The sequence below is a fragment of the Pan troglodytes genome, chromosome 12 (assembly GCF_028858775.2).
Source record: "Pan troglodytes isolate AG18354 chromosome 12, NHGRI_mPanTro3-v2.0_pri, whole genome shotgun sequence".
Lineage (NCBI taxonomy): Eukaryota > Metazoa > Chordata > Mammalia > Primates > Hominidae > Pan > Pan troglodytes.
In genome coordinates this window covers 57,487,609-57,508,983 of record NC_072410.2, presented here as the reverse complement: position 1 = coordinate 57,508,983, position 21,375 = coordinate 57,487,609, and the positions used below count along the sequence as shown (strand labels likewise).

The 21,375-nt window shown below is 42.5% G+C and overlaps 1 protein-coding gene across 2 annotated transcripts in view; it reads left to right on the top strand.

Annotated features, from left to right (window-relative positions):
* The first annotated feature begins 8,360 nt into the window (after window positions 1-8,360).
* Window positions 8,361-21,375, top strand: part of ACTR2 (actin related protein 2) — a 44,632-nt gene continuing 31,617 nt past the window's right edge. For both annotated transcript variants that reach the window (XM_016948644.4, XM_016948643.4), the window contains exon 1: window positions 8,361-9,697. In XM_016948644.4, coding sequence (XP_016804133.1) covers window positions 9,650-9,697 — 48 coding nt within the window. In that variant the 5' untranslated portion in view covers window positions 8,361-9,649. The remainder of the gene's footprint in view (window positions 9,698-21,375) is intronic.

The following is a 21,375-nucleotide window of genomic DNA, read 5'->3' as shown; positions in this document are numbered from 1 at the left end:
CATGTATCAGTATTTCATTCCCTTTTATGGCCGAAGATAGTCTATTATATGGATATATGAGCACCACATTTTATCCCCTCACCAGGTAATGGACATTTGGGTTGTTTCCACTTTTTGGGTATTATGATTAATGTTGCTATGAATCTTTGTGTGCAAGTTTTCGTATGGACACATGTTTTCATTTCCCTTGGGTATATACCTAGGAGTAAAATTATTGAGTCATATGGTAAATCTATGTTAAACCTTTTGGGGAACTGCCAGACTGCTTTCCAAAGTGGCTGCACCATTTTGCATTTCCACCAGCAATGCATGAGGGTTCCAGTTTCTCCACACCCTCATTAACATTTACTGTCCTTTGGCTGGGCACGGTGGCTCACGCCTGTAATCCCAGCACTTTGGGAGGCCGAGGCGGGCGGATCACGAGGCCAGGAGATCGAGACCATACTGGCTAACATGGTGAAACTCCGTCTCTACCAAAAATACAAAAAAAGAAGCCAGGCGTGGTGGCGGGCGCCTGTAGTCCCAGCTACTTGGGAGGCTGAGGCAGGAGGATGGCGTGAATCCGGGAGGCGGAGCTTGCAGTGAGCCGAGATCGCGCCACTGCGCTCCAGCCTGGGCGACAGAGCGAGACTCCGTCTCAAAAAAAAAAAAAAACAAAAAAACCACAAAAACCATTTACTATCCTTTTGATGATAGCCAACCTAGTGGGTATGAAATGTAATCTTGCTATTTTGATTTGCATTTACCTGATGGCTAATGATTCGTGTACTTATCGGCCATTTTTATATCTTCTTTGGCCAAATGTCTGCTCAAATGGTTTGGCCAATTTTAAAATTTTGGTTGTTTCTTTTTTTTTATTTTTATTTTTAGAGTTGGGATGTCACTCTGTCACCCAGACTGGAGTACAGCAGTGGTGTGATAATGGCTCATTGCAGCCTCAAACTCCTGGGCTCAAGTGATGCTCCCAACTTAGCCTCCCGAGTAGCTGGGATTATAGATACCAGCCACTGTGCCTGGCTATTTTGTTTTGTTTTTTGGTTGTTTTGTTCACTGAGTTGTAAAAGTTCTTTGTATATTCTACATACACGTCCCTTATAGGATATATGATTTGCTGATATTTTCTATCTTTCTGTGAGTTGTCTTTTCACTGTCTTGATGGAGTCATTTGTAGTGCACACATTTTAAATTTTGATGAAGTCCAATTTATCTATTTTTTCTTTTGTTGTTGTACCCTTGATGTTATATCTAAAAATCTATTGCCTAATCTGAAGTCATAAACATTTATACCTATCCCTTCTATGTTTATGATTTTAGCTCTTATATTTAGGTCTTTGATCCATTTTGAGTTAGTTTCTGTAGATGATGTGAGGTGAGAGAGAGATAAAAGAATGAGGGGCCAGGCGCAGGGCTCACACTTATAATCCTAGCACTTTGGGAAGCTGAGGCAGGAGGATCCCTTGAGACCAGGAGTTTGAGACCAGCCTGGCCAACATGGTGAAACCCCATCTCTACTAAAAATACAAAAATTAGCTGTATGTGGTGGCACACACCTGTAGTCCCAGCTACTTGGAAGGCTGAGGCAGGAAAACTGCTTGAGCCTGGTAGGTGGAGGTTGTAGTCAGCTGAGATCAGGCTGCTGCACTTCAGCCTGGCTGACAGAGCGAGACTTTCATTAACAAACAAACAAAAAAACAAACAAGGCCGGGCGTAGTGGCTCATGCCTGTAATCCCAGCACTTTGGGAGACTGAGGCGGGTGGATCACGAGGTCAGGAGATCGAGACCAGCCTAACATGGTGAAACCCATCTCTACTAAAAATACAAAAAATTAGCTGGGCATGGTAGCACATGCCTGTAATCCTAGCTACTCAGGAGGCTGAGGCAGGAGAATCGCTTGAACCCAGGAGGTGGAGATTGCAGTGAGCCGAGATGATGCCACTGCACTCCAGCCTGGGTAACAGGGCAAGACTCCATCTCAAAAAAAAAAAAAAGAATAAGAAAAAGAATAAGGAATATCACAACTAAAATGTCTACTAAAATTATAGTTTATATTGTACACATGAAGTGCCTAAGAGTTTTTTTTATTTTAAAAAATCATTAACTAGCTTCAAAACTATAATTCTTCTATTTGAAAGCAACTGGAATGGCTAATAAGGTCAAAACCTATAAGTTTTTGGAAATAAAAAGTTATGAGTTAGGCAAACTGCACTTAGTCATGTTACCTGGTCCAATAAGGCAACAATTATTAATGGCTGCTAAAACTATTAGGTGACAGGTTCAGTGGGAACTCTGTGATAGATCATGTGATAACACCAGAACCCACTGAATAATTTTAACATCACTAAATGTGGGACACCCAGACATCACATTCCTCCAAATGAGATGCAATGAGAAGTACATGCTGCTGCCTATGAATAATCTTGCCAAAATAACTGAACCTAAACCTAATCAAGTTTCTAGATCTAACTACTAGTTTATAAAAAATATGGAGGTTAGAGGAACAAGAACAATACACTATGGGAACAGTCAGCCAAATCCAGAACATGAGAAATCCTACAGGCCAAATGACCCAGGCTTCAGCCAAAAAAAATAGCATACAAAAAGAGAGGGGCAAGGTGTGGTGGCTCACGCTTGTAATCCCAACATTTTGGGAGGCTGAGTGGGGAGATCACTTGAGGCCAGGAGTTAAGACCAGCCTGGGCAACACAGCAAGACCCCATCTCTCCAAAATAATTTTTAAAAATTAGCTGGGTATGGTGGTACATGCCGGTAGTCCTAGTATTCAGGAGGCTGAGGCGGGAGGATTGCTTGAGTCTAGTTCAAGGTTACAGTGAGTTATGATCATGCCACTGCACTCCTGCCTAAGCAACAGAGAGAGACCCTGTCTCAGGAAGAGACAGAGAGAGAGAGAGAAGAAAGTGTTATAAACTAAAATAGAAATATCAAGCAAATGCAATTTGTGAATCTTGTTTAGAATATGATTTAAAAAAAACTTTTTTCATTTATCTTGGGTGTATACCTAGGAGTAAAATTACTGAGTCATATGGTAACTCTATATTAAACCTTTTGGGGAACTGCAAGACTGCTTTCCAAAGTGGCCGCACCATTTTGTAAACTAAAATAGACATATCGGCTGGGAGCAGTGGCTCATGCCTATAATCCCAGCACTTTGGGAGGCCAAGGCGGGTGGATCACCTGAGGTCAAGAGCCTGGCCAATGTGGTGAAAACCCATTTCTACTAAAACTACAGAAATTAGCTGAGTGTGGTGGCATGCGCCTGTACTCTCAGCTATTGAGGAGGCTGACACAGCAGAATTGCTTGAACCTGCGAGGTGGAGATTGTAGTGAGCCGAGATAGCGCCACTGCACTCCAGCCTGGGTGACAGAGCAAGACTCTATCTCAAAAATAAAATAAAATAAGATAAAATAAAATAGACATATCAAACAAATGTAAATTTTGGACATTGTTTAGAACATTTTTGAGACAATTAGGAAAAACTGGATATGGGCTGAGTATTAGCCAATAAGAAATTACTGTAAATTTTGTTAGTTATAATAAAGGCATTGTAATTGTTTTATTATCTCTCTTTTTTTTTTTTTTTGGAGACAGAGTCTCACTCTGTCACCCAGACTGGAGTGCAGTGGCACCATCTCAGCTCACTACAACGTCTGTCTCCTGGTTCAAGCGATTCTCCTGCCTCAGCCTCTGGAGTAGCTAGGATTACAGGCACGTGCCACCACACCAAGCTAATTTTTGTATTTTTAGCAGAGATGGAGTTTCACCATGTTGACCAGGCTGGTCTCGTACTCCTGACCTCAGGTGACCCACCTGCCTTGGCCTCCCAAAGTGCTGGGATTACAGGCATGAGCCATCGCACCTGGCAGGTATTGAAATTGTTTTAAGTGTGTTTATCAGTAGAACTACCATATGATCCAGCAATCCCCACTGCGAGGTATACATCCCTAGAAAGGAATCAGTATATTGGAGAGATATCTGCACTCTCATGTTTACTGCAGCACTATTCACAATAGCCAAGATAAGGAATCAACCTAAGTGTCCATCAATGGATGAATGGATAAAGAAAATGCAGTACACATACACAATCGAGTACTATTCAGCCATAAAGAAGAATGAGATCCTGTCATGTGCAACAACATAGATGGAGCTGGAGGACATTATGCTAAGTGAAATGATCCAGGGACAGAAAGACAAATATTACATATTCTCACTTATATATGGGAGGTAAAATAGTAGATACCATGGAGATAGAGAATAGAATGGTCGTTATCAGAGTCTGGGAAGGGAAACTGGGGAGGGCGAAGACAAAGAGAAATTAGTTAATTGTCAAAAAAATACAGTTAGATAGAAGTTCTAGTATTTGAAAATACAATAGGGAAATTATAGTTGACAATATTTTATCATATATTTCAAAATAGCTAGAAAAGAATAATTGTATTGTTCTCAGGCTGGGCGTGGTGGCTCATACCTGTAATCCCAGATCCAAGTGAGATGATAGAATCCCTCCCAAAAAGTCCTTCCTGGCCAGGTGCAGTGGCTTACACCTGTAATCCTAACACGTTGGGATTGGGAGGGAGGATCCCAATGAGATGAGGATCACTTGAGGCCAGGAGTTGGGGACCAGCCTGGTTAACATAGCGAGACCCCATCTCTCTCTCTCTCTCTCCCCCTCCCTCCCTCTTTCCTTTTTCTTTTCTTTCTTTCTCTCTCTCTCTTTCTTTCTTGCTCTCCCTCTTTCTTTCTTTTTCTTTCTTTACTTTTTTTTGTTTTTTTTTGAGACAGAGTCTCACTCTGTCACCCAGGCTGGAGTGCTGTGGGGTGATTTCGGCTCACTACAGCCTCTGCCTCCCAGGCCAATCAGCTAATTTTTGTATTTTTAATAGAGATGGGGTTTCACCATGTTGGCTAGACTGGTATTGAATTTCTGGCCTCACTGATCCACCTGCCTTGGCCTCCCCAAGTGCTGGCATTACAGGCATGAGCCACCGTGCCCAGCCACAATCTCTATTTCTTTTAAATACAATAAAATAAAAAACAATAAAATTATAATAAAAAAGTCATTCCTGAGTAGGATGACTCGGGTTAAGAATGACTTAGGTTTTCATGATAGATCTGGAGTTTCCAAAACTCTGGGTAAACAGAGCTCAGGCTTTGAGGACAGGCACACCTGTGTCTAATCCTGCTGCTGCTACATGATAGGTACATTTGGGCAGGTAACTTAAATTTTTTAAAGCCTTATTGGAGTTATAACATGTAATTTACACATCTCAAAATTTACCTATTACAAGTGTGCGGTTTATTTTTAGTAAATTTTTATGGTTGTGTAACCATTACCAAAATCTAGTTTTAGTATTCCATCAATCCATAAAGTTGTCCCATGCCCATCTGCAGCCAAACCTGGCTTCCAGTTTCAGCCCCAGCAATCACTAACCTGCTTTCTGTATCTATAATCTTGCTTTTTCTATATTTGTGATTTTCCTATGAAATCACAGTCTTTTTATCTGCTATAGTGTTTTTTTACTTTCATCCATGTTACAGCATGTATTGGTTTATTTTTATCACCAAATATTCTATTGTATGGCTGTACTACATATTGTTTACTCATTCACAAACTGATAGACATTTGAATAGTTTCCACTTTTTGCCTATTATGAGTAATTCTGCAATGGACATGTAGGTATGAGTCCATGAACATATGTTTTCATTTCTTTTAGGTATATACCTAGGCATGAAATTGCTGGGTTATATGGCAATTTATGCTTAATTTTTTAAAAAACTGTCAAACTGCTTTCCAAAGTGCCTGTACCATTTTACATTCTCACCAGGAATGTAGGAGTGTTTGTTTCTCCACATTCTTGCCAAACTTGTTTTCTATTTTTTTGTTTTTGTTTTATTTTGTTTTGTTTGTTTTTGAGATGGAGTCTCGCTGTCACCCAGGCTGGAGTGCAGTGGCACGATCTCCGCTCACTGCAATCTCTGCCTCCCAGGTTTAAGCGATTCTCCTGCCTGAGCCTCCCCAGTAGCAGGGATTACAGGCACCTGCCACCACGCCCGGCTAATTTTTGTATTTTTTAGTAGAGACGGGGTTTCACCATGTTGGTCAGGCTGGTCTCAAACTCCTGACCTGAAGTGAGCCACTCGCCTTGGCTTCCCAAAGTGTTGGGATTACAGGTGTGAGCCACCTAGCCCCGCCAAAACTTGTTTTCTATTTTTCTGATTATAGCCATTCTAGTGGATATTAAGTGTTATCTTATTATGCTTTCAATGTGCATTTCTCCAATGATTAATGATGATGAATATCTTTTTATGTACTTATTTGCCATTCATAAATCTTCTTTGGTAAAATATCTATTCAAATATTTTCTTCTAGTTCATGGCTTTTCTTTTTCTTTTTTTTGAGATGGAGTTATGCTCTGTTGCCCAGGCTGGAGTGCAGTGGCATGATTTCGGCTCACTGCAACCTTTGCCTCCTGGATTTAAGCAATTCCCCTGCCTCAGCCTCCCAAGTAGCTGGGATTGCAGGTGCCCGCCACCACGCCCAGCTAATTTTTGTATTTAGTAGAGATGGGGTTTCACCATGTTGGTGAGGCTGGTCTCAAACTCCTGACCTCAGGTGATCCACTCACCTCAGTCTCCCAAAGTGCTGGAATTATAGGCGTGAGCCACTGCGCCTGGCCCTTTTGCTTTATTTTCTACTTTTTTTTTAAATTGCTTGTTGCCTAAGACAGACCAAGATTTTTTGTTTTTGTTTTTTTTTTCTTCTTCTTCTTTTTTTTTTTTTAGATAGGGTCTGGCTCTGTCACCCAGGCTGTAGCGTAGTAGCGCAATCTCAGCTCACTGCAAATTCTGCCTCCTGGGCTCAAACCATCTTCCCACCTCTGCCTCCCAAGTAGCTGGGACTATATGCACAGCTAATTTTTGTATTTTTTATAGAGATGGGGTTTCACCATCTGGCCTAGGCTGGTCTTGAACTCCTGAGCTCAAGCGATCCACCCACCTTGGTCTCCCAAAGTGCTGGGATTACAGATGTGAGCCATTGTCCCAGTCTAGATTTTTTGTTTCAATACATGAACTAAAAGCTTTAAATTTCTATTATGTCAACTATCAATTTTTTCTTTTATAGATCACGATTTTAGCGTCATATCTAAGCAAACTTTGCTTAACTTAATATCAAAAGATTTTCCTCTTTTTCTTCTGAAATTTATAGTTTTAGCTTTTATATTTAGGTCTATGATCCACTTAAATCAATTTTTATGTGTGATGTGAGGTAAGAATCAAAGTTCTTTTTTTTCCCTCCCACATCATTCATTGAAAAGATTACCCTTTCCCCATGGATTGTTTTAGCACCATTGTTGAAAATCAATTGACCATAATGTAAAGGTTTGTGGACTATTTGATTCCATTGATCGATATATCTGCCTCTATGCCAGTATTACAGTCTTCATTACTGTAGCTTTATAATAAGTTTTGAATTCAGGTAGTGGAAGTTCTCCATCTTTTTCTGTTTCAAAATCCTTTTATTCTGGTTCCTTTTCATTTCATATAAATTTTAGGGCCAAACTTGCCAATTTTTTTTTTTTTTTTTTTGAGATGGAGTCTTGCTCTCACCAGGCTGGAGTGCAGTGGCACGATCTCTGTCACTGCAACCTCTGCTTCCCGGGTTCAAGCGATTCTCCTGCCTCAGCTTCCTGAGCGGCTGGGATTACAGGCGCGTGCCAACACGCCCAGCTAATTTTTGTATTTTTAGTAGAGACGGGGTTTTGCCATGTTGGCCAGCCTTGTCTTGAACTCCTGATCTCAGATGATTTGCCCTCCTTGGCCTCCCCAAGTGCTGGGATTACAGGCGTGAGCCACCGCGCCCGGAATAATGCTCTTTCTTTAAAAATACAAATTAGCAATCCCCTTAATTCCACAAAGAGGAAAAGTAAAAGAACACAGAAATGCTTGAGTTCAATTTGCTGAGACCAATAAAATGCACTTTCAAGAAAACTGCACAGCACTAGCATTGGAGGCCACAAAAATAAGATACGGACTCTATACTCAAGGAATTCATGAACAAATAAGTTTTTCTGCTGGCTGAGGTACTTCTCTGACTGTTAAAGCAGGTAAAACGAAGAAATGTTCCTCCGAGACTTCCTACCTATTCTAACCCCTCAAACTTCTAATTGCAACAATGGCAGCTTTATTTTTATCTTAATATTTATGTGTTGAGGGTTCCATATAAGATTAAATTTGAATAAAGCACTGTATGCCTTTAAAAAGGTTTGAAAATCACTGGTCTAATAAAAGAACAGTGAAAACTGACAGGCAGCTATATTATAAAAAGAATACTGGATTGAGGGTTCATGATGACTGTTTTATTCTAGTTGTTGAACATGTACAGCCATGTCGAAGGAAAAGTTCTATTTCTCACCTCTCATAAAGAATGGCATTTTAAAGGTGAATTTTAATGTCATTCATCTAATAAATATTTGTTGCATGCAATAAGCACAATGTTATTCATATATTCATAGTAAAGTAATAGGGAGAAAGGAAGTACGGAATATCCTGAGGATATCAGCTGTCATCAGAGATGTAACAAGCTGGGTCTCAGAGCACAAGTTTGCCAATTGATTAAAAAGGAAAAAAAATGAGGCATCGTAGATAGAATCATAGGTCCAGAAGAACAGAATTAGAAATAGCTACCACTGAATGAACATTTCCTCTATGCATAGACTTTTATCCTCACCACACCTATGGAGATAGAAGTTATTATCCCCATGCAGACAGGGGTATGCCAAAATCACAAAACTCGTGAGTGGCAGCGCCACGTTTGAAACTGGGGTTGTCTGATTTCAAAGCCAAGGCTCTGGGTTCACAGAAGTACATGTACTTAAGAGGTGTGAAGCAACATGGGACTACTGGAAGAAGGAGGCGGTGAGCCACGAGGCTGGAAATGCAGGCACCTGCTCTCGCTCACTTGACCATAGAGCAACTTGGGCAAAGAACGGGTGGGCTGACATTGGAGTATGGAACAAACGCATGATTTCAAATAAGCATGTGTGTATCCATCCCAGTTCTGTCCGCTGAAAAGGCCTAGAAGCAATAACACACCAAGCCCTGTCGAATGGTGGGGTCCGCCAGGACCTCCAGGCTTGCTCCCCGCCCTACCCGCCAGCTTCTCCGCCACATTCCACTGCCGCAGCAGAACCGGTGTCCTTCACCTGCCTGCGTCTTCTGCAGTTCGTTAAGCGGCGCCCTTAGCTCCTGTGACACTTTAGGGAGAAAGCCGCAGCACCGGCGATGTTGGCCGCCATTAAGGCCCGGCAAAGCGCCCGGAACTAGAAGCGGCGAAGAACCCGGGTGGGCAGCGACCGTGACAGCCGAGCCGGAAGCGGAGCTGCGGGAGGGGCCTCGACGCTCCTCCATCTTTTATTGGAGCTCACCGCTGCCAGTCGCGCTGCCTGCCCGTCCCACCCTTTTCGTGCAGGCATTCAGCTAAATGACGGGCGGAGCCTGGCGGCAGCTTCCGGTCGGGGGAAAAAAGTTGGGCCGAAGGAGGGGCCGGGAAGACGCAGGAGGAAGAAAAGAAAACGTCCGGGCGGCGGTGGCTGTAGGTTGTGCGGCTGCAGCGGCTCTTCCCTGGGCGGACGATGGACAGCCAGGGCAGGAAGGTGGTGGTGTGCGACAACGGCACCGGGGTAAGGGCCGCGCGAGGAGGCCTTGGCGGCCACAGACGCCGGCGGGGACGAGCAGCTGGCGCACGGGCCCTCGGCCCCCAGGGCTGCACCTCCGGGCCCTCGGGGCGAAGGGGCGCGGGGCGGTGCCTCCCACCTCCGCGGGCGTGGGAGCGAGCCGGCCGTTCTCTGGTCTCCCTTGAGCCTGCCACACATTTAGCCTGCCACCCCCTCACCCTTCCGGGTCGGGGCGGCGGGCGAGACCGGCACTGGACACGGAGCCTACTGACCGCCCGGCAGGGAACTGCTCCGCGCTTATGCGGGGGCAATTGGGCTAAAGCGGACGGAGGGGTAAAAGGCTCGGTTTGTGTGTTCCGAGAAGGGCTCTTTTCCCCAGGGCCACCGGTTTGTAAAAAGGAGAAAGACCTAGAGGCCTTCCTCTTCCTGTATAGTTGAAGATACACCAAACGAGAAGCAGGAAGCAGGTTTACTTTAAAAAAAAAAAAAAAAAAAAAAGGGAAGTGCTGTCATGGAGTGTGGACCTCAGCCCTTTCGCTGTGTTTGTTGGGCTTTTTATTAGTTTTTTCGAGGGAAGGGGTCCAGATCGGCAGCGCATCGTTCACTTTTTGTTTTACATACTAGTATTTGGCCCAGGAGCAGGCCCACGGAGACCAGCATGTTCCATTGAGTGGTTTTGGGTGACCTAGGATGCCGCAAGACTCAAGTGTTAATTCCACTAGCCTTAGGGGAAGTTAGTGTTGATTATCCCACCCCCAACCCCTTTTTTCCCCTTCGTTTCAGTATACAGGTAATGTTAGCTTTTAAGATTCAAAAATTGTAAAATCTGACTAAAGCACTGATTTAGAAACTATTTGAAAATTGTTTCTGTAATCCCAGCACTTTGGGAGGCCCAGGCGGGCAGATCACCAGAGGTTAGGAGTTCGAGACCAGCCCAGCCAACGTGGTGAAACCCCGGTCTCTACTAAAAATACAAAAATTAGCCTGCCGTGGTGGTGCTTGCCTGTAATCCCAGCTACTTGGGAGGCTGAGGCAGGAGAATCGCTTGAAGCCAGGAAGCGGAGGTTGCAGTGAGCCAAGATTGCGCCACTGCACTCCAGCCTGGGCGACAAGAGTGAAACTCCGTCTCAATTATAAAAAAAAAAAATTGTTTCATTCAGACCTCCCTCTTGCCAGATTAAAAAAAAATGTATTTTGGGTAGCAAAGTCAGCAAATTAGAAGATGGAAATATTATTTATTCTGGATGACTTCTATAGTGATTTCTAACCATTTTGATGTTGCAACATTTTGTGACTTTTCTCCCCTCCCTCCCATAAATATGATGTATGAATTAAAGTACATTTTACTTGAACAAAACACTTTGGAATCTGAATTGTTGAGGGGGAAAAGAGCTGGTATTTACTGCCATAATACTGCCCTTGATTAGATTTGTTACACAATTTTACAAGCAATAATTATGGTAGCTTCATCTGAACTGTGTTAAAAATGGACTAGAGTAAAAAGAGTGTTAACGTACAATGAGGCCAGGCGCGGTGGCTCATGCCTGTAATCCCAGCACTTTGGGAGGTCTAGGCGGGCAGATCACCTGAAGTCAGGAGTTCGAGACCAGGCTGGCCAACATAGTGAAACCCCGTCTCTACTAAAAATACAAAAATTAGCCGGGCATGGTGGTGGGCGTCTGTAATCCCAGCTACTCGGTAGGCTGAGGCAGGAGAATCGCTTGAACCCGGTAGGCGGAGGTTGCAGTGAGCCGAGATCGCACCACTCCAGCCTGGGCGACAGAGCAAGACTCCGTCTCAAAAAAAAAAAAAAAAGAAAGAAAAACAAAACATATTAATGTGACGGTTTTTAAGAATGTAATATTTTTTAAAAGGCAGACCCACTGCTATGGAAACGTCTAAGATTTTAAGTTGAAAAAGGTTTTAGAATGATTCAGTTTAAGTGTGTGTTCCTTATTAAAGATGTATGTCCACAAACTTGTATCTGCATATGAAAGTTTTGGAGGGATACATAAGAAATGTTCATAATGGTTACCTATGAGACAGAGGATAAGGGAGTGAGGGAAGATGGAGAGGACTTCATGACCTTTCTGAATTATTGGAAAAATGTTCTTTATTTGAACAAAGCAAGTATTATTAAACTATATTTAAACTAAATTAACCATAAACGCATGTTACATGTGCGGCTAAAATTCAGTTAAATGTGCTTTTTAAAAAAGTATTAGCCTGATTTCCACTATAGTTTCAAATTGGCCTCTAAATAAATAAAAAACTTTAAAAATTGAATTTAAAATTTTTTGTTTTGTGATTGTGTCAGATACTCTTTTTAGAAAGTCAAGCCAGTTATATTTTAATGAATTCTTTTAGGGGTTCAAGGTAATGAGCCCTGTATTTGTAGTATAGATGAGTTTTTAAATATTAAATTAGAATGGGAATGTTAACCGAAGCTGATTTTTTTTTTGGACACAGGATCTAGCTCTGTTGCCCAGGCTGGAGAGCAATGGCGTGATCTCGGCTCTCTGCAACCTCTGCCTCCTGGGCTCAAGCGGTTCTCCTGCTTCAGCCTCCCGAGTAGCTGGGACTACAGGCTTGTGCCACCACACCCAGTTAATTTTTTTATTTTTGTAGAGACTGGGTCTCCCTATGTTACCCAGGCTGGTCTTGAACTCCTGGGGTTAAAAGATCTGCCCACTGCGGCCTCCTAAAGTGCTAGGATTACAGGCTTGAGCCACTGCACCCTGCTGTCAGAAGCTAATGTTATGTTACTATTCCATTAGTTAGCTAACATTAGAAAGCTGATTTTAGGCCGCGCGTTGTGGCTCACAATCCCAGCACTTTGGGAGGCCGAGGTAGGAGGTTCACCTGAGGTCAGGAGTTTGAGACCAGCATGGCCATCATGGTGAAACCCCGTGTCTACTAAAAATACAAAAATTAGCTGGGCGTGGTGGCTGATGCCTGAAATCCCAGCTACTTGGGAGGCTGAGGCAGGAGAATTGCTTGTACCTGGGAGGCAGAGGTTGCAGTGAGCCAAGATCACACCACTGCACTCCAGCCTGGGCGACAGAGTGAGACTGTCACCAAAAAAAAAAAAAAAGCTGATTGTAGTATGTTATTGATTAGTCTTGTGTCTAATCCATATTTTTAAGATTCTTTTCCTTAAGACAAGTGATCAATTCCTGTCATAAATGAAAAAAGTGAGTGTAATTAATTGAAATAAAATTTATCTGTTCTTATGCTTCTAGTTATTTTAAAATTTTATGCAGATTTTCTATGGACATGATTGGTTTCAGATGAAGAAACAGTGCTGTTAAAATACATGAATCATATAACAGGAATGCTGTAATAGTTCTGAGTATGTAGAGGACTAGGAACCGCTTAGATTGTGTATTCTGTTTCTTACCATTTGTAGACATGAATAATCATCTTGATTTTATTTAGATACCTGAAGTTATAATGATTCCTTTATAATTAAATATTAAAGAAGATATTCAGATGTAATTTTGCAAATTTATGGAAATAGTTGTTATCCTAAGGTGTTTTCATTTGCTCCTTACATGCCTTAGGTTTTAAAATTGTAGGCTGGCTGGGTGTGGTTCCTCATGCCTGTATTTCCAGCATTTTGCGAGGCCGAGGTGAGAGGATTTCTTGAGGCCAAGAGTTTGAGACTAGCCTGGGTTAGTATAACAAGACCCCATATCTAGTAAAAATAAAAATAAAATTACAGGCTTTTTTAAAAGTTACGATTCTTTTAACCTCTCTGGCAGACCCAAATTAAATATTCTAGGACAGGAGTGTCCAGTCTTTTGGCTTCCCTGGGCCACATTGGAAGAGGAATTGTCTTGGGCCACACATGAAATACACTAACGATAGCTGATGAACTAAAAAAATCACCAAAAAAATTTCGTAATGTTTTAAGAAAGTTTATGAATTTGTGTTGGGCCTCATGCAGCCCGTGGGCCATGGGTTGGACAAGCTTGCCTGGAAACAAGTTTGTTCTTACGATCAGATGCCCAATGTTGGTCCCGCTTGATTTTCTATCTCCCAGCTTGACCAGTGTCTCAGTAGGGTTGCCCAGAGGAGGAAAACTCATTTGATCCAATAATTTATGTGGATTTTAACCATTCAAACCTCCTTCTGAAATCAAGCCACTTAAAGTGGCCCAGATAGGTGAAAATCTGGAGGTCTGTGAAACTCTAGGTTTAGGTCCTCTTCACGAGCTAGGCCCAGGCCCCTGGTGTTATGTGTCGTGTTACCAGACTAGGGTGATTTCATCAGCATTGAGTTAGATCACCAACAAAATGAAGGTTTCTCCAGTGCGTGCTATGTTGCTGGCACAGTGCTTAATAAGGTCCAGTCGTACAGAGAAGCTTATAGTGCTAGAATAATTGCATTTGCATTTATGTAATTGACATTTGTAGTTGATTGTGGCCTGCTTTATCGCGCTTATGCTACTTTATATGTTGAATTTAGGAGTGTTTGAAACAGAAACAAACCAAAACCAAATTTGGTTTCATCTTGCAAAATGCTTTGGTATAAGTAGAATAAATATTTTGGTGGCCTAAGATCAGAAGAGTCACTGTGCAGTTAACTTACTAAATAACATCAGTACCATGAGATAAAATTAGTAAGGGGAAAATAAATATTAAATAAGCCCAAATGGGGCTTTATAAATCCCAGGTTATTATTTTTTTGAAGAGAAAAAAAATGTACTTTTAGAGCAGATGTAGATAGAATTTTTCATTTTTGCTTGAAAGAACATTATACCGTTCATATTCTTACCATTTGATGACTCAGTGGGAAGTAAGGGAACTAGTTTAAACCACACTGCTGTGAAGAGGAAACTATATATGGTAAAATCTATTTCTTAAACACAGCCTTACTGCACACAATGAAAGAACGAAGTCACCAAGTCTTAAAATGATTGACATGGGGGAGGAATTTCAAGGATTAAGATGATACCAATGATACCAAATGATAGTTTAGAAAGGAATGTTTTCTTTGTATTTTATCACATCATGGTTTAGTTTTTTTTTTTTTTTTTTTTTTTTTTTAGACAGAGTCTTGCTCCGTTGCCCAGGCCAGAGTGCAGTGGCATGATTTTGGCTTACTGCAGCCTCCATCTCCCGGGTTCAAGCAATTCTTCTGCCTCAACCTCCCCAGTAGCTGGGATCACAGGTGTGCACCACCATGCCAGGCTAATTTTTGTATTTTTAGTAGAGATGTGGTTTCTCCATGTTCGTCAGGCTGGTCTCCAACTCCTGACGTCAGGTGATCTGCCTGCCTCAGCCTCCCAAAGTGCTGGGATTATAGGCGTGAGCACTGCGCCCAGTCTAGATTTTTTTTTAATACCGATTATTATTACTATTTGCAGAAGTAATCAGATTGTCAGTTTTATATTATTGAAAAATTGGGGCCAGGCACAGTGGCTGATGCCTATAATCCCAGCACTTTGGGAGGTAAAGGTGGGAGGATTGCTTGAGGCTGGGAGTTCAAGACCATCCTGAGCAACAGTGAGACCCCGGTCTCTACAAAAAATAATATAATTTAAAAATTATAATTTTTATTTTTTCTTTACTGCTTCTTGCAGAGCAGGACTACCCCATAGGCAGTGTGCCCAGAGTAGCCAGTATAATTTTTTTAAAAAATTATTTTATTTTATTATTGTTTTTGAGACAGAGTCTCACTCTGTCTCCCAGGCTGGAGTGTATTCATGTAATCTCGGCTCACTGCAACCTCCGCCTCCCAGGTTCAAGTGATTCTTCTGCCCCAGCCTCTCAAGTAGCTGGGAGTACAGGCATGCACCACCACGCCCAGCCAATTTTGTAGTTTTAGTAGAGATGGGGTTTCACCATATTGGCCAGGCTGGTTTCGAACTCCTGACCTCAAATGATCCCCCTGCCTTGGCCTCCTAAAGTGCTGGGATTACAGGTGTGAGTCCCCACACTCAGCCTTTTTTTTTCCTGACAGGGTCTCACTCTGTCGCCTAGGCTGGAGTGCAGTGGTACAATCATGGCTCAAGGCTCAACGTAGCCTCAACCTCCCTGGGCTCAGGTGATCCTCCTACCTCAGCCTCCCGAGTTTCTGGGGCTACAGGTGTGTGTCACCACGCCTGGCTAATTTTTGTATTTTTTGTAGAAATGGGGTTTTGCTCTGTAGCTTCAGGCTGGTCTCGAACTCCTGGGCCCAAGCAATCCACCCACTTTGGCTTCCTACAGTGCCAAGATTACAGGTGTGAGCCACCATTCCCAGCCAATTATTTTAGTTCTTGTTATTATAACTGTTAATGTTTTCACTTTTGAAGTAATGTGAAATAGTGCAATTTTTGCTATCTTGATGGATGAATATATACCCTGTATGAAAACTGGTGCTGAGTTCTATGGCAACATCTGCTTCCAATAAACTACTGCTCAAGCAGAATAGTTTTATTAATAAGTGATTGATAATCTTTAATTTGAATGAAAAGTCTTTTTTTTTGTTAGGCAGTAATAGTAGGTTTACAGTTTTTATAGTTTCAGGGATTTCAGTTTTTGTCTTCTAACTTGGGAAATGTTTGTTGCTTAAAATATAAGAATGTTAAGATACGAACTACCCATCTGAACGATTATAATTGGAAGACTTTGAGTGATGTGATTATTTGCCACTTTGCCATGTTGTATGTCCGGTGTGTGTAGCTCTGAAGGAGAGGGGAGACGTGTCAACCTTAGCAGCCTCTTCCCTGCACTAGGATTAGACCTATGCTCCATCCCAGGCTCCTCCTGCCACCTCCAGCTTCTCTTACGATTTCTCACTTAGTAAACTTATTTATTTGCGTTCAGCATGCCAAAAATGAACCTTACAAACTGGTAGATTCTCTTTTCATTCATTCATTCTATAATTTTTTTGAGATAATTTATATGCATATAAGTGAGCATTTTCATCCTGATAAATGGATACTTTTGACTATATCTGTTTATTACTTGGAGGTAGGCATAATAATTTAATATCAAAATAGTATTTAATTCCCATATTTGAGATATTTGTGTAAATTATGACTGACATTAGGCTGGTGATCATGACAGATGTTATACAGAAATGTGGGAACAATAGGGATAATGATGAGAACAGATTCTCTTCCATATCATTTAAGTTTGTATCAAGTAAACTGGATTTTGACTTAAAAGAGAGTTTGTGATTTGGGAGAGAAGAGTGTGTGAGAGGTGTGTGTGTGTGTGTGCACGTGTGTGTGTGTATGTTTTAGTTTGAAAATACTAAAAACTACTAGATGTTATTCTTTTCCTCTCAGGTAATTTTTCCTCCATGTCTTAGGTCACATTATTTAAGAAGACATTGAGAAAAAATGAACTACTACTCCTGAATTCTGTTCATTTTAAGGGTGGGAAGTGTATTCCAGTTCATCACTATCAACCACTGCCAAGGGGAAATAGCTGTGAGCAAGTGGGTTATCTATTGCATATGCTATCATATCATGCTAACTTCTGCCTTAAAAAGTAATCCAGGCTGGGTGCCGTGGCTCACGCCTGTAATCCCAGCACTTTGGGAGGCTGAGGCGAGCAGATCACGAGGTCAGGAGATTGAGACCATCCTGACCAACTTGGTGAAACCCCTTCTCTACTAAAAATACAAAAATTAGCCAGGTGCAGTGGCGAGCGCCTGTAATCCCAGCTACTCAGGAGGCTGAGGCAGGAGAATTGCTTGAACCCAGGAGGCAGAGGTTGCAATGAGCCGAGATCACGCCACTGCACTCCAGCCTGGACGACCGAGTGAGACTCAGTCTCAATAAAATAAAATAAAATAAAATAATCCAAAAGAATTGTATTATACTTTTAGAAATGGATAGCTGTACCTGAAAAATGCCCTTACCTTGGTGGCTCAATATAAACTAAGACTAGGTTTTGTGGGCTTGTAAGAAGACATCTGAATAATATGTTTTATGTAGTTTCTATTAATAAAATGTAAACATGAGGTGAAAGGATAGGAATTGAGGTGGCATTGGGAGTGTGAACTTTCCTCATTTCAGACAAATTTTTCATAAAAGCTTTAATCTGATTGTCATGACTCTAACATATTTGAAAAAACTCTGTTTTTAAAAGACTAAGTGGGGCCGGGTGCGGTGGCTTATGCCTGTAAACCCCAGGCTGGTGGATTACATGAGGTCAGGAGTTAGAGACCAGCCTGGCCAACATGGTGAAACCCCGTCTCTACTAAAAATACAAAAATTAGCTGGGCGTGGTGGCAGGCGCCTGTAGTCCCAGCTACTTGGGAGGCTGAGGCAGAATTGCTGGAACCTAGGAGGCAGAGGTTGCAGTGAGCTGCGAGATGACGTCACTGCACTCCAGCCTGGGTGACAGAGCGAGACTCCATCTCAAAAAAAAAAAAAAAAAAAAAGACAAGTGAAATTCTGGATGGCAGAATGTCCTAGGCTATTTATAATTAAATGTGGTTCATCAGCGTCATCTCCAACAGGGCTGCTGTAGAGATCTTTGAAAATAGCAAATTTTTATGTTTTGGAGAGCTACATAAGATCTTGCTAAGTTTTACCGCATTAAACAAAAGAGTTTCTTGTAGATAGTAGCTTTCTTTTGTTGTTGGTTTTTTGTTTTTTTGGGGTTTTTTTGTTTGTTTGTTTGTTTTGAGACAGGTCTCATTCTGTTGCCCAGGCTGGAGTGCAGTGGCGTGATCTCAGCTCACTGCAACCTCCGCCTCCCAGGTTCAAGTGATTCTCATACCTCAGCCTCCCAAGTAACTGGGATTACAGGCATGCACCACCATACCTGGCTAATTTTTGTTAGTTTTAGTAGAGATGGATTTCCATCATGTTGGTCAGGCTGATCTCAAACTTCTGGCCTCATGTGATTCAAGTGGTGTGCATAGTAGCTTTCTATCAAGAGGTACATTGCTCTTTTCTGTCTACCTTTGTTTTATTACTGTCATGTATCACATTCAGGTACTATTTTTCATCCTTAATTCTAAGAATGTGTGGTGCCTGGAGCCATAGAAAAACAGACTTTTTCTGAATATTAAATATATTTTAAAACAATCATGGTATCATACTGTTAAGTCAACAGCAAAACTTTTAATATTTATTGATCATTTACTGTGTACCTATTATGTGCCAGACGCTGTTCTAGGCAGTTGGAATTCATCAGTAAACACGGTGTAGCTAACATTAAATAAATGCTTGTTAAAGAGGGTGCAGACTATGATTACATTTCCTTTCTTATATAGCTTCCTCCTCCCACCCTGAAATTTTTAATTGCCCTTTCCTTGCAATGTCTGCTCTTACTAGACTATGTATTATTTATTTTTTGTATGTTTTTTGAGACAGGGTCTCACATGATCACGGCAGCCTTAACCTCCCAGGCTCAAGTGATCCTCCCACCTCAGTCTCCGGAATAGCTGGGACTATAGCACATGCCACAATGCCTGGCCAATTTTTAAATTTTTTGTAATTTTTTTCTGGGGAGGAATCTTGCCATGTTGCCCATACTGGTCTCGAGCTTCTGGGCTCAAGTGATCTACCTGCCTAAGCCTCCCAAAGTGCTGGAATTACAGGTGTGAGCCACTGGGCCCAGCGTAAACAGACTATACAAGAATTTGTAACTGCTGGGCACAGTGGCTCATGTCTGTAATCCCAGCAACTCAGGAGGCTGAGACAGGAGGATCACTGGAGGCCAGGAGTTCCAGACCAGCCCGTGCAACATAGTGAGACCCCATCTCTACAAAAAATTTTAAAACTTACGCTAGGCGTGGTGGCTCACTCCTGTAATCCCAGCACTTTGGGAGGCCGAGGCAGGTGGACCACTTGAGGTCAGGAGTTTGAGGACAACATGGTGAAACCCTGTCTCTACTAAAAATAAAAAGAATTACCTGGGCGTGGTGCGGTACACCTGTAGTCCCAGCTACTCAGAAGGCTGAGGCACGAGAATCACTTGAACCCGTGGGCGGGGGCGGTGGAGGCCAAGCTTGCAATGATCTGAGATGGAGCCACTGCACTCCAGCCTGGGCGACAGAGTGAGACTCTGTCTCAAAAAATAATAATGAAAATAAAAACTTATTTGGGCCTGGTGGCACATACCTGTAGTCCCAGCTACTTGGGAGGCTGAGGTGGGAGCATCACTTGAGCCCAGCAGTTAGAGGCCACAGTGAGCTGCAGTTGTGCCACTGCACTCCAGCCTAGGCAACATACAAGACCCCAACTCTAAATTTTAAATATTTTTTAAATTAAAAAAGTATTAAAAGCTCTTGATTCTCTCAAGTTTTACTGTAGTTAAATCCTGTAGAATATCAGCTTCTTATGTATAAAATGGAAGTTTTATCACAATGATATGTTCTCAGAGCAGTACACAGAGAATGAAATTATGTTACCTGGTATTACTAAATATATTTATCTAAATGTAAAAATGTAAATAGGGCCAGGCGCGGTGGCTCACGCCTGTAATCCCAGCACTTTGGGAGGCTGAGGCGGGCAGATCACGAGGTCAGGAGATCGAGACCATCCTGGCTAACACGGTGAAACCCCGTCTCTACTAAAAATACAAAAAATTAGCTGGGTATGGTGGTGGGCGCCTGTAGTCTCAGCTACTCGGGATGCTGAGGCAGGAGAATGGCGTGAACCTGGGAGGTGGAGCTTGCAGTGAGCCGGGATGGCGCAACTGCACTCCACCCTGGGCGACAGAGCGAGACTCTGTCTAAAAAAAAAAAAAAAAAAAAAGTAAATAGCTAGCCAGGCGCGGTGACTCAACGCCTGCAATCCCAGCACTTTGGGAGGCCGAGGTGGGCAGATCAGCTGAGGTCAGGAGTTCGAAACCAGCATGGCCAACATGGTGAAACCCTGTCTCTACTAAAAATGCAAAAATTAGCTGGGCATGGTGGTGGGTGCCTGTAATCCCAGCTACTTGGGAGGCTAAGGCAGGAGAATTGCTTGGACCTGGGAGGCAGAGGTTGCAGTGAGCTGAGATCACGCCACTGCACTCCAGCCTGGGCGACAAGAGTGAAACTCTGTCTCAAAGAAATAAATAGCCCAAAATGCCTAATAAATGTTTCTTTTCATAATACGGTGATATTAGTTTAAATGACACTTGGTTTTCCCATTTTGGAAAATGACATTCTCTAAGCGATTTGCCCAAAATGAATGAAAGTCTGCTTTAGAATTGAAGCTTTAGTTCTGTTCATTTTCTCACATTTCTCTTTCTAAAAATACTTAGCATTTTGCCGGGCATGGTGGCTCACGCCTGTAATCCCAGCACTTTGGGACGCTGAGGCAGGCGGATCACCTGAGGTCGGGAGTTTGAGACCAGCCTGACCAACATGGAGAAACCCCGTCTCTACTAAAAATACAAAATTAGCTGGGCTTAGTGGCGCATGCCTGTAATCCCAGCTACTTGGGAGGCTGAGGCAGGAGAATCACTTGAACCCAGGAGGCGGAGGTTGCAGTGAGCCGAGATTGTGCCACTGCACTTCTGCCTGGGCAAAAAGAGTGAAACTCCGTCTCAAAACAAAAACAAAAAAAACCTTAGCATTTGTTCAGCGAATTTGTCCATCCCACAGATACTTCTGGAGTGAGCACTGTGTGCCAGGAGCTCTGTTAGGTATTGGATTCCAGCACGAACTGCTCAGCTTAGCTCCCTGCTCTTATGAGGCTTTTGCTCTAGTGAGGGAACTTAGGCACTAATTTAGCAGTAAAT